Here is a 14281-nt window from a genome sequence, read left to right as displayed (position 1 = left end):
ATATATTAGGGCCCTTAAATTTGCCCCTATATTTTCCCTGAGGAACTGTATAGTTTTAGGTTTCACATTTAAGTCTTTGATCCATCTGGAGTTCGTTTTTGTGTATGGTGTGAGGTATAGGTCTTGTTTCATCCTGTATTTTCAATGAGTTTTGCTTTCTTCATGTATGACGTCCTTGATATCATCCCATTAGTGGTCTGGTCTTTTATCATTAGTGTTCAGTACATCAAATCTGTTCTTATTAGTGTTAAGAAGTTATTAATACATTATAAAAAAAGCAACTATATTAAATGAGGTTTTCCTTGTATATGAAAACTAGATATAATTTGATGTGTAGACATAATTTTCTTGAATCCTCATTTCCATGTCCTAGGGAAGATAGCACGGTAGTTAAACACTTAGCTGCTAACCACAAGGTCAGTGATTCAAACCACCAGCCACACCATAAGAGAATGATGTGGTAATCTGCTTCTTTAAAGATGACAGCCTTGGCAATCCTATGAGGCAGTTATCCTCTGTCCTATAATGTTGCTCTGATTTGGAATTGACTATGGCAATGGGTTTGGCTTTTGATTTGAAGGAAACCTTAAGAAGCCTTGGTAGTGCAGTGATTAAGTACTTGGCTACTAACTGAAACACTGGCATTCAAACCTACCCAGTGGCTCCACGGAAGAAAGACCTGGTGATCTGCTTCCATAAAGGTTACTGCCTAGGAACTATGTGGCAGCCATATGGGCTCACTATTTCTCAAAGTTGATTCAGTGGCACCTAGCAACAGCAATGGGAAAGATTTAAACATCCTCAAGATTTTCTATATCCTAAGGCAAAGACACTCAACAAAATGGATTTACACAGTGGCTGCAGTGATGGGCTCAATCATAGCAAAGATTATGAGGATGGCACAGGACTGTGCAGTGTTTCATTCAGTTGTACATAGGGTCTCCCTGAATCGGAGCCAGCTGGAGAGCACGTAACAAAACAACGACGATTTTACATTGTTAAAAGACCCCTTTCTCTCCCAAGTCAACTGGAATGAAAAACTTGGTTTCTTATCCTGTTTTCACAGGACAGCTATTCCATGTGTGCCATGATTTCCAGAGAGCAGATTTGAAGACAGAAGTCTTAGGGAAGGGTCTCATTGTCACTTATGTGGGTTTCACTATGTAGCTGCTATTTTTCCCACCCCCACTTCATCTCTCCCTTTCATTCTTTGTACAAAGAATAAATACCTTTTCTCACCCTGATGGCATTACTTCCTATTCCAAATACTTGTTGTTGTTGTTATGTGCCATCAAGTTGGACTTGACTCATAGCGACCCCTCGTTGGGTTTCCGAGGCAGTATCACTGTGGAAGTAGATTGCCCCATCTTCCTTCCGGGGAGTGGCTAGTGGGTTTGAACTGCCAGCCTTTTGGTTAGCAGTCAAGTGCCTTAGCCACTGTGCTACCAGACCTCCCAATACTTAGCAAGATATTTTTCTAAAGATATATTTGGTCTCTCAGAAAAAATTCTGATGAATAAAATTCTCTCCAAAATAAATTTTAAAAGAATAAGGAAGTAACAAGAGTAACTCTTAATGTTGATAAATCTTATAATCGTTTATGGAATAATTATGTCCTAAGGAGCACAGTTTGGGAAGTGCTATTCTGGACTTTTTTTGGTGTCTGTTTTTGATCGATGTTCTGATCACTTTTAGGCATTGTCTTAGAAATGCTTCTTTGTGGAAGAGCATCAGCCTTATAATTTAGCAAGTCCTCTGTGTTTGTCTGTTTGTTTTTTGCTTCCTGTTGTTTTAAATTGGATATAATTTCAAACACACAGGAAAACTGGAATAAGATTGTAAGAGATTTCCATAGACTCTTTACCAGGATCCTGTAGTTGTTTATATTTTGTCCCATTTTCTTCTTATTTTCTCTTTGTCTATAATGTATATAAATAATATATACATATTATTTTTTTAAATTATTTAATAACCTGGAAGCATATTTTACAAAAAATTTGGGCATGTATTTTCTAACAAGAATATTCTCTTCCCATTAATGTCCTGGAAAAAATGGAGAAAAGATTGGAGATGTCAGGAATTTCATTATACTTGGTCCACAATCAATGCTCATGGAAGCAACAGTAAGGAAATCAGATGACATATTTCACTGGGAAAATCTGCTGCACAAGACCTTTTTTTGTTAAAGAGCAAAGATGTCACTTTGAAAACTAAGATGTGCCTGACCTATGCTGTTTTCATTTCATGTTCTTGTAAAAGCTGGATAATGAGTAAGGACAACCAAAGACCAAAGAAGAATTGATGCTTGTGAATTTTAATGTTGGTAAAGAATATTGAAAGTACCATGGACTGCCAGAAAAAGTACAGCCAAAATGCTCCTTAAAAGTGAGAATGGCCAAACTTCATCTCTCATACTATGGTCATGTTGTCAAAAGGGACTGGTCCCTGGAGAAGGATGTCATGCTTGGTAAAATAGACAGTCAGTGAAAAAGGGAAAGACCCTCAAGGAGATGGATTGACACAGTGGCTGCGATGATGGACTGAAGCATATACATATTTGTGAGGATATGCAGGACTGGGCACTTATTTTACTCAGCATGATGTTTTCATATCATTCAGTTTAGTGATAATACTTCATTCCTTTTTATGGCTGAGTAATATTCCATTGTATGTATGTATCACATTTTATTTATCTATTCATTTACTAATAACATTTAGGTTATCTCTATCCTTTGCCTGGGAGCTCTGGTAGCATAGTGCCTAAGACACTTGACTGCTAACCAGAAGACTGGTGGTTCAAACCCACCAGCCACTCCTCGGAAGGAAGATGGGGCAATCTACTTCTGTAGTGATACTGCCTCCGAAACCCAAGGAGGGATCGCTATGAGTCGGGTCCGACTCAACGGCAAATAACAACAACAACAACAACAACATCCTTTGGCTATTGAGACTAGTGCTGCAACGAACATTGATGTACATGTATCTGTTTGCATTCCTGCTTTCAGTTCTTTGGGATATATATCAAGAAATGGAATTACTGGATCACATGATAATTCTTTCCTGAGGAACCACCAGACTGATTTCCACAGTGGCTGCACCATGTTGTACTCCCACCAGCAATGGATGAGGGTCACTATTTTTCTTTTTATTAACTTTTTATTGTGGTTTAGGTGAAAGTTTACAGAGCAAATTGGTTTTCCATTCAGCATTTCATACATACTTTGTTTTGTGACATTGATATTTTTGAAGAGTATAGACCTGTTATTTTGTAGATAGGCCTGTTATTTTGTAGAATGCTCTTCATGAGTATATTCAAGTTATGTATGCACTTTTGGCAGGAATGCTATGGATTTTGCTGTGACCATCTCACAGTATCTTATCAGGAAGCACATGATGCTAGTTTGCCCCAATATTGATGTTAAATTTGATAACTTGGTTAAGTTACACCCACCAGATATCTTCATAATAAAGGTACAATTTTCCCTTTATAATTAATAAGTATCTTATGAGAGATACTTTGAGACTGCAGATATTTTGTTCCTCATCAGCCATACACATACCAGTTTTACCATCCCCTGACTTTCTAACTCTATCATACCATCTGTATTTATTAGTTGGCATTCTAGTGTAAGAAAGAGCTTTGCTTTCTTTATTCATTCATTCATTCATTTATTTTATATCAGTATGGACTCATGGATTTGTATTTTACTTAATGAGTTATAATCTGTTATTACTATACCAAGTTTGCTGGCTACTGTCTCTTTTTTGGTATGTCCCTATTACCTTTGGGCACTTTCTTACTTTCTGGAACAATAAGATATACAAGGATCATCTTGTACTTTCCCTGCTTTAGTCCTGGTATCTTTTATATTTCCTAACAAGTCCTGGTTCCTTTTAGTGGACAAGATGGTATTTAGAAACCAAGTGCTGGGTATTAGGTGCCCATTGCTTCTGGTATGTGCTCACTGCTGCTAGTATTTCAGCATACAGAGCTAGGGAAAAAAAAATACACAAATATACTTACCTATATCCAGAAGGCTGGCGGTTCAAACCCACCAGCCACTCCTCAGAAGGAAGGTTGAGCAATCTACTTCGATATTGATACTGCCTTGGAAACCCAAGGAGGGGTCACTATGAAGTCAGGTCTGACTTGACAGCACATAACAACGATTATAACATATTTTATTTGAGAGCTCTGGTAGCATAGTGCCTAAGGCACTTGACTACTAACAAGTAGGCTGGCGGTTCAAACCCACCAGCCACTCCTCGGAAGGAAGGTTGGGCAATTTACTTCCGTAGCGATACCACCTCGGAAAACCCAAGGAGGGGTCGCTATGACTCAGGTCCGACTTGACGGTACATAACAACACAACATATTTATTTCTGCTTCTATATATCTACTATATTAAAAGCTTGAATTCATACTGATAACCTGTAATTTCTATCCAACACTTCAAAGTGCATTATTTTTTCTTTCTGTTTCTTTGTTGGGTGTTTTCTTCTCCAAAAATGGAGGAACTAGGCTTCCTTATCCTGTATATTTTTACTCATAAATGCTTGATCTCTTTTTATTCCTTTCTGAGATATTGGTATCTGCCCTGCACACTGAAGAACTTCCTTTAGCATTCTTACAAGGTCAATCTGTTGGTGAGAATTTATCTCAGTTTTCATTTATCTGGAAAATGACTTTTTTTTTTTTAACCTTCATTCTTGAAGGATTTTTTTCATTGGATCAAGCATTTTCAGTTGAGAGTAGCTTTCTTTCTACCCTTTAAAAAGTGTTTCCCATTGTTTTCTAGTCTTCACTTTTTTTTTTTCCCCATGAGAAGTATACCATCCTTCATACCATTTTTCAACCTTTATATAATGTGTAAGTTTAAGATGGGAAACTTTTGGTTATTATATGTTTAAATATTTTTCTTCCTTATTCTTTCTCTTCTCTTTGAGACTCTTAATTATATATATGTTAGACCACCTGATATTGTCCCAAAAAGTACCAAGGTTCTGTTAACTTTACATCTATATCTCTATCTATATCTATTTCCTCTTCTGTCCTTCTGAATGGATACTTTTCTGTTAATCTATCTTTTCACAGACCTTTCTTCTACTATTTCCAATCTGTGGTTAAACTCACCAATTAATTTTTAATTTTAGATATACTTTTCAGGTCTAGAATTTTGATTTGGCTTTTATATAGTATTTCCTTTCTTCTCTGATATTCCCATCTGTTCATTCTTATCATATTTTCCTTTAAGTCCTTAAATACATTTATAATAGCTGCCTCTTTAAAGTCCTTGTTTGCTTATTCTAAAATCTGAGTCATCTTGGGGTCATTTTCTATTGACTAGCTTTTCTCTGGGCCATGGATTACATTTTCTTGTTTCTTCACATGTGTAATAATTTTTTATTATGTGCTAGACATTGTAGATGTTATATTACAGTGCATTTGGGTTATATTATATTCCTTTGAAATAGAACTGAGATTTTATGTGTCAAGTAGTAAAATTACTGACAGATTCTTTTGGTCCTGCCAGGCTTGGTCTTATTATGTTAGAGTGGAGTAATTTTAGTTTTCAGTTTAGTCTTAGGTTCTTGATTCTAGGTTATAGTCCTTACTCCTAAGCATTTCTGTGTCTCAGCTAAATGTCTGAGGTGCTTACTGAAGGTTTTCCTCAGGTAGGACTGGAACTGCAAAGTCTCCAAGCTCTCCCCTGTTATCGCCATTCAGCTTTCAGCAGGTAATTTTTGTTCATCCTTACAGGCTTGCTCTCTGTGTGTGTGCATGTGTGTGTATACATACATATATACATATATATATATAAAACACCAAAAATAAGCAACTGATCTTCTGCCACCCCTGTATCCCTTCTCCCACAAACTGCTCTCTCTTCTTAGGTAGTACTATGTCCTACAAATTCCAGTTACTTCAGAAGCTCAGAACTCCTTTTGCTTCTCTTCACTGAGATTATTGCCCACTTGTGTTACCTCCTACCTTCTTCACAGCTAGAAAATACCCCTAAACACAAAGTGAGGATTTTGTGTGGCAGTCATCTTATGTTTCCCTATGCATTGTCTATAGTTTAGTTGTCCTGTATATTTTGTCCTATTTTATAGTTATTTTCAGCAAGAGGGCAAGATGGTACTAATTACTTTGTTCTGGCAAGGGAGTATCCAAGGCTTGTGTTTACTCACGGTTATGTTTTCATAGACAATCAGAAGGATAATCACTATAATACTAGTGCTCTTTTTTTCTTGTTAATGTTTCTGGACCTGCAGAGGTTAGAAGTCATATATGTGTATTGCCTTTGACTTGAGTACGTTGTTAAAGGACAGTTGTTTGAGGTACCAGAGTTTGGAACTTCACCTAAAACAAATTTGAAGGATACATTAAACCCCCCAGTCACTTCAAGGAAGAGTGAAATCCAGGGTGGTTATTGATTTTAAACTTCTAGTAGATAAACACACACACATACACATTCACACACAGCAGTGAATGTCCTGATTCCAGTCTGTCAAACTACTGCTTTGATGAGAGAGTTTGTTTTAATCTTCTTGGTAAATTGACCTTCTGTAATGCAAATATTCATTAATAAAATAATTGCCTAGGATGCATTTTTATTTCTCACATTTTGATTAAAAAAAATAAAAAAGAAATGACCTTCAAAACATAGGGATTTTCCGGTGTGAATATTCCACATTTCCTGAAGGGATTTCCAGAAGCAGAGTTTTGGGAGCAGTGATGCTATTATTAGGTTAAACATGTAACTTCCCAAAGCTGTTGCCTTGAAGGGAACAGCACTCCTTCAGATGTTGATGTTTTGGTATATATTTTTCTATTCTAATCTTATCTCATGTAGTAATATTTGTTGATTTCCTCTAGTATGTTTTTCCTCCTATTTATCAGATTTGCTTTAAACTATAATAAAGTAAAAATAATCACATTTGATAACTATGATGTCATTCATAAATGAATTCCTTCATTTATTTGACCAATGATTTTGAGTTCCTGTGCTGAGGGTTGGAAATAAAGTGATGAACCAAAAATAGCCGCACATAGAGCTTTTGGAGTTCCTGGATGATACAAATGGTCATTGCACTCAGTAGCTAACCAGAAGGTTGGTGGTTCAAATCCACCCAAAGATGCCTTAGAAAAAAGATATAGCGATCTATTCCCAAAAAAAATGAGCCATTGAATAGTTTATGGAGCTTGGGTCTACTGTGACACACATGGGGTCACCATAAGTCAGAAATGACCCTATGGCAACAGATTTTTTTATAGAGCTTACTGCCTAATTTTAGGTCTTCCCAATCTAAAATTCATTGGAAAATAGTCTTATACCTTTCTTTTTCAAAACCATATTTTGAACTTTTACACTTTTCAAAAAGGCCTTAGTGAGATTGGATATATATGATGTGTTTTGTGAAACAGGAGATTCAAAGGATTAAGGCAAGTAGTCCCTGATTTTGAAATGTTTATAGTCTGAATTGAGGCCATGTAGCTATATTATATATACCAAAAAAAAAGAGAGAGAGAGAAAGATTTAAACACTTAGAACAGCTGAAATAGAAGTATGAAGTATGAAGAGATGTTGTATAAACAACCATTGCAAGTGAAGTAAAGTCAGTGTTTAAAAGTTTCAGAAGTAGAAATGATTTTCTTTTAATGTCACAGAAGAATCACTTACTGAGATATGAGGACACACATCATTTTACAGAGGTGGAGAGTTGCCACTTTTTCCTGAATTTAAGTAAAATTATTTAAAGTGGTTAACTTTTCAATCTCCTTTATTACCAAACATTTGTTCAATCTATATTTTGTTGTTTCTTCTAAATGCTAATTGTGGGAAAAAAAATCTTAACTTTATCTTTGTCAAAAATGATATGTACTTGCATGATTTGATGCCTTTCACAGTGATGAAATTGTTACTTAGAGTAACAAGGTAAGTCGAAGGCTAGCTATCACTAATCTTATAAATAAAAAAAATCAAATCAGTCTTTGAGCAGGTCAATCATTAAATTGAATTTCTTTTTCCTTACTAGGATCCTCGGTTCAATGCAGAAGTTGACCAAATTACAGGCTACAAGACACAAAGTATTCTTTGTATGCCAATTAAGAATCACAGGGAAGAGGTAAGCTAATTTTCCATTTTATAAAAGGTTTTATATATATATATATATATGTGTGTGTAATTTTTTTCCTCTTTGCAAACATTTGAAATAGTACTGTAGTGGTAACTATAAAGTCCTTAAATGTTCTGCTTGATATTTTCTATTTAGACTTTAGTTAAAGGGTTCAATCTTGGTAGAGATTTTAATGTCATCTTTAGCTTAGAATTAAATTTCAGATATGTCTTTCTCTCCTCTCCCAGAAAGTCTTATTGCATCTTAAGATACGTAATTATATCTGTAGTTGGGATCAATTTATTTCATATTATATTTTAGGTAAGTGTTTAAATAATACTTGTTTCATAAATGCTCATTTGATTGCAGTGGTTATCAGCTAATAATTTTGGATTCAAAATGAGGTTTTGAAAAATTAAAATTGTAGCTAATTCCAAATAACTGTAAATGTCATCATGAAAGTATGACAAGCAAATGAAAACATGTTGGTTCATAATGTACCTAACTAGTCAGACTTGAATTCTGTCAGCACTGAGTTCTCTATTTATTTTACATTTATTTGAAAAAAGATCATAATAAATTATAAATAAAACTACATCTCAAGTGAACATTCTCAATCTTGCCTATACATTACAATTAGTTGGGTACCTTCTAAAAAATCATCAATTACATCAGAAGCTCTAGGGCAGAATCTGGATACTGAGATGTTTCTAAAACTCCCCAAGTATTGCTATTCAGGGTTGAGAATCTCTACGTGAAGACACTGAAAGGACCATATCATTGGTTTTTAACCGTGGCTGTACATTAGAATCACCTGGGGAGCATTTAAAACTCTTAATGCCTAGAATTGACCTCAGATCAATAACTGTCTCTGGAGTTGGGACACAGGCATCAGTATTTTTTAAAGCTCTCACTTAATTACAGTATGCAGCCAAGGTTGGGAGTTAGTTTCAAAGATATTAGAAATACTTTGATGTTTCTTTTTTGATTTATATTCAAATGGTGACATCTTTCTTTTCCTTTCTGCATCTAGTTGTTACCAAATCCCATTGATTTTTTTTTTCTTTTACAGTGTTTTTCATTTCATTTCTGTCTTGGTTATCTAGTGCTGCTGTAACAGAAATACCACAAATGGATGGCTTTAACAAACAGGAATTTATTCTCTTACAGTTTAGGAGGCTAGAAGTCCAAATTCAGAGTGTTGGTTCTAGGGTCTGAGTGAAGGCCCCGCAGCCTTGAACTTCAGCTCTGTCTCTTACTCCGGGCACACTGAAGCAGGAGACTTCTTTTCTGACTCACGCAGCTGCTGGCTGCTGAGGCTGATGAACCCAAGGTTGACAGGTAAAATGGCACAATCCCAAGATCAGCAGGCAACATGGCAGGCCAAGACTCGGCCAAATGCAGGGTACAGATGTGCCAAAAGCTAGAAATCTTTCTCAAAGCTTCTGCTTATATACTGGAAGCAGGCCACGCCCTAAAGGCAACTACTAGCTGCTCACAGGAGATTCCACCATATAGGTGATTACAATCTCATCATGGGGAATAACTACATCCAGCTGCCCAGCCACTCAAAACCATAGCCTAGCCAAGTTGACAAACAACCTTAACTATCACAATTTCTTTCTTTTTTTTTTTTTTTTTTAATTCCTGCTGCCTGCACCAGTTTCCCTTCAAGTCCATCCTATAGACTGCTCCTCTGGGAGATTCCTAAATCAGTGCTTCTAAAATATTAATGTGCGTATTTGATTCATAACTAAGTATCTTGTTAAAATGCAGATTCTGAATTCTGTAGGTCAAGGGTGGGACCTGACATTCTTCTTCTTTAACAAGGGCCAATTTGATCCTGAAGCTGGTAGTTTGTAGACCATATTTTGACTAACACAGCTCTAAATAAATGCCTTTGAGTTGCTAGATAGTTTCTTTCTTTCTTTTTTTTTTTCTAATTTTTATTTTGATTTGGGTGAAAGTTTATAGAGCAAATTCATTTCCATACATCAGCTCACATACACTTTGTCTCATGATGTTGACTGCAATTTCCCATAATGCAATAGCTTTCTTCCCACTTCCTTCCCATAGTTACCTCTTCCCTGTGCCCATCCCTCAAAGCACTCCTGCCCCCTGAGCTGTCTCCTTGTGTATAAGCAGCCTTCTATTCTCCCACGATTGATCTCTCCAAGGAGTGTATCTACCTAATGTAAATGTTCTGCTCACATGCCTGTCTTTTGTTTGGCTAGCAGCCACAGGAGTAGGTTGAATTCCAGACCTGAAGGGCAGCTAGGGACCATAGTCTCAGTGGTTCCACCAGGCTCTATGAGACCAGCAAACCTGGTGCCTTTTATTTTTTTCAATGATTCTGAGTTTTGTTACACCTTGTTCTCCTACTCTATCCAGGATTTCCTACAGAAATCCCCCTACGAGTGGTTGACAGTGGTAGCCGGGCACCATCTAGTTCTTCTAGTCTCATAGTTGTGTAGGCTGAGGATCGCATGGTGTACCAGTCCCTCGGACTGTTCCCATGTGTCTTTGTTTTCTTCGTTCTTCTGTGCTCTGGATGAGGAGAGACCCATCATTGCATCTAGATGGCTGCTTGCAAGCTTTTAAGATCCCAGTTGCTACTCACCAAAGTAGGATGTAGAACATTGTTTTTGTGTAGTATGTTATGCCAGTTGAGCTTGATGTCCCCTGCAACCATCGTCCCGAGCCCAGAGGTCCAACTACTTGCTCTCTCTGGGTAGTTAGCTGTGGCCAAGAAGTGACTATAACCTTGTCCCTTGTCAGCTCTACTATATACCTGGAAATTCTTACAGAACATACAACTACACATGTAGAAACATTGTCTGTCGATCCTATACATGAGTTGCTAGATAGTTTCTTAAGACAGTAGCTCCAGCAGCAGTTTCTGAAAATGTTTGTGGCTATGACAGAAATGTGAGGTTAATTGATTAGTTACTGAATTAGTTAATTATGTGAATGAATAAATAAAACTAGAAAGATCATGCATAGACTTTGATGGGCCAATGATGCCAGTGTATTATAAATAAGGTAGCCAGATACAGGAAATGAAAATTATGTCTGTTGCAATATTTGGGATGTACTTGTACTAAAATTATTTGTTATTTATGTGAAATCAAGTTTGACTGGCACACTTATGTATAAAATAAGGACTATGATTTTGGGCAGTTAAGATGGAGGAAACTAGGTCCCACTGATTTTTAGTTTTTAGTTAGCAAATACTCTTTAAAATCATGGCTCCAAAACAACTTTGTTCTGGCAATAAGTCTTGGTCCAAATCATGCCAGCCAATTGGAAGAGATCCATATTTGTGCCCATGCCAAAGAAAGATGATCCAACAGGATGTAGAAATTATCGAACAATATTATTTATATCACATGCAAGTAAATTTTGCTGACAGTAATTAAAAAATGGTTGCAGCAGTACACCAACAGGGAACTGCTAGAAATTCAAGCCAATTTCAGAAGTGTGTGTGAAATGGGGGATATCATTGCTGATGTCAGTGAATTTTGGCTGAAAGCAAAAAATATAAGAAAGATGCCTACCTGTGTATTATTGACTATGCAAAGGCATTCAGCTATGTGGCTATTAACAAATTATGGATAACATTGCGAAGACTCGGAATTCCAGAATACTTAACTGTGCTCATGAGGAACCTGTGCCTAGAACAAGAGGTGATTGTTCCAACAGAACAAGGGAACACTGTATGGTTTCAAATCAGGAAAGGTGTGTGTCAGTGTTGTGTCATTATTCAGTCTGTATGCTGAGAGACTGTACTATATGAAGAAGACTGTGACATTAGGATTGGAAGAAGACTCATTAACAAACTGCAATATGCGGATGCTACAACTTTGCTTGCTGAAAGTGAATAGGACGTGAAACACTTACTGATGAAGATCAAAGACTACAGCCTTCAGTATGGATTACGTGTCAACATAAGGAAAACAAAAGTCCTCACAAATGGACCAATAAGCAACATTTTAATAAATACAGAGAAGATTGATGCTGTCAAGGATTTCATTTTACTTGGATCCACAGTCAACACCCATGGACGCAGTAGTCAAGAAATCAAACAGTGTATTGCATTGGGCAAATGCAATACTCTTTTCAAGTGTTAAGAAGCAAAAAATGCCCCTTAGAGGACTAAGGTGTGTCTTTCCCAAACCATGGTATTTTCAGTTGCCTCATACACATGTGAAAGCTGGACGGTGAACAAGGAAAACTGAAGAACTGATGCCTTTGAATTATGGTGTTGGTGAAGAATATTGAATATAACATGGATAGCCAGAAAAATAAACATTATCTGTCTTGGAAGAAGTATAGCCAGAGTTCTCCTTAGAAGCAAGGATGGCAAGACTTTGTCTTGGAGAAGGACATCATGCTTGGTAAAGTAGAGGGTCATTGAAAAAAAGGAAGCCCTTCAATGAGATGAATTGATACAGTGGCTGCAACAATGAGCTTTAAACATAGCAGTGATGGTGAGGATGGTAACAGAACTGGGCGGTGTTTTGTTCTGTTGTACACAGTGTTGCTCTGAGTCAAAACCAATTCAATAGCACCTAACAACAATAGTGCCTTAAGAGGAACTCATCCAGTAAGCAAGAGGAAATTGTGCTGCAATTAAAAAGAAAAAAAAAGTTATAAGTGCATATTTCTTGCATCACATTCATCTGGGCCAGTGTGCTTCAGAGATGAGACATGTTACTCGAAGGAAATGAAAAGCTTTGACATAGGTATGTGAATTTTTAGTGTTACTATTCAGTTTTGTTTTTTTGTTTTTCAGATTAGATGCTTCAGACCTGGGCATATGGACCAGTTTTTATTTTTGTTACTTGCATTAGGTATTTCTATAACCAGATTAGATTCTTTTATATTTAGTAAGGAAGTGCAGGGGAATTCAGTATTTTCCCTCTGTGCTCAGATGGCCTATTTCTGAGAAGTTGCCCTCCCTGAAGTATTGCTTATTTTATAACATGGAGGAAATGAATGTTCTGTTTTATTTATAGGGGCTGCACCAATGTAACTGACCCTACACTCAGAGTTCTTATTCAGGTCCCTTTTTGTCACTTAGCGCCTGCTCAATTTTGTCTGTAGATCATTTGGTGGAGGCAGGTAGGGAGTAGGAGCTGGGACATTATGAAATAAAACAGTTCCTCTGAAAAGTTCTTACTGATCTAAATTGAAGATTATATCTCATAATGTCTTTCACTATGAGATATGAAACATCTATTTTCTCTCTGTTCACTGTCAACTCTAGTTATTAATTAGAAATCCAATTGGAACCAGAACTCTCTTTATTTTACCATCTTGATTTTATCATACTTGGTAATATATTTATAATGCTTTGATTCAAATGTAACAATTAAAATATATAATTTATGTTACATTCTTATAATGTGAAAAAGGAGTGTTTTAGATAAATATGTACTTATTTGTATCTTCCTAAAAAAAAAAAATCCTGAAGATACTGGTTCATTGCAGCATTTTCACCATATCCAAAAGATAGAAGTAACTCAAGTGTTTATCCACAAATGAATAGATGTACAAATGTGGTACATACAAACATGCAATTGAATATTATTCAACCATAAAGAGAAATGAATCATCATTTAAACCTTATTTAGGGGGAAATTAAATCATTAATAGAATCAGATGTGTAATTCAAGGTGTGATATGCAAAGGCAAATGTTTTCTAGAATTTAAACTTTATGACTATACATGGTACGACATGAGTGAAATTTAAAAAACCTTATTCTCAGTGAAATAAATCAGACATAAAAGACAGATATTGTATGATCTCACTTATATGAAGTACCTAGAAAAGGCAAATGTATAGAGATAAAAATGGTTATTGAGGCCCTGCTAAAGTGGTTACCAGGGACCGTGAGAGGGGGAAGAGTGGGGAGTTACTTAAGGGATACTCAGATTATATTTAGGATGATGAAAAACTTTAGGAAATAGCTAGTGGTGGTGATTGTACAACTTGGTGGATGTAAATAATGTCACTGAATTGTACACTTAAAGTTCTTAGTAAAAAAATGACCTGAAGAGATTGAAAAAAAAGTAGCAGCTACTTTAGTAAGATTTCTATGAGATATTTTGAATCAGATGTAATACCTGCTAAAAATCATTATTTAAACCTTATTTA

The 14281-nt window shown here is 36.2% G+C and overlaps 1 protein-coding gene across 1 annotated transcript in view; it reads left to right on the top strand.

The window, feature by feature from the left end:
* PDE5A (phosphodiesterase 5A) overlaps nt 1-14281 on the top strand; it is a 191656-nt gene that overhangs the window by 40555 nt on the left and 136820 nt on the right. The window contains exon 3 of the mRNA XM_007952375.2: nt 8041-8130. Within this exon, the coding sequence (XP_007950566.1) occupies nt 8041-8130 (90 nt within the window). The remainder of the gene's footprint in view (nt 1-8040; nt 8131-14281) is intronic.

This window comes from Orycteropus afer, unplaced genomic scaffold (genome assembly GCF_000298275.1).
Source record: "Orycteropus afer afer isolate SDZICR_OR568_19922 unplaced genomic scaffold, OryAfe1.0 scaffold00332, whole genome shotgun sequence".
Taxonomy (NCBI): Eukaryota; Metazoa; Chordata; class Mammalia; order Tubulidentata; family Orycteropodidae; genus Orycteropus; species Orycteropus afer.
Note: the sequence above shows the minus strand (reverse complement) of the source record. Positions and strands in the feature narration are given on the sequence as shown.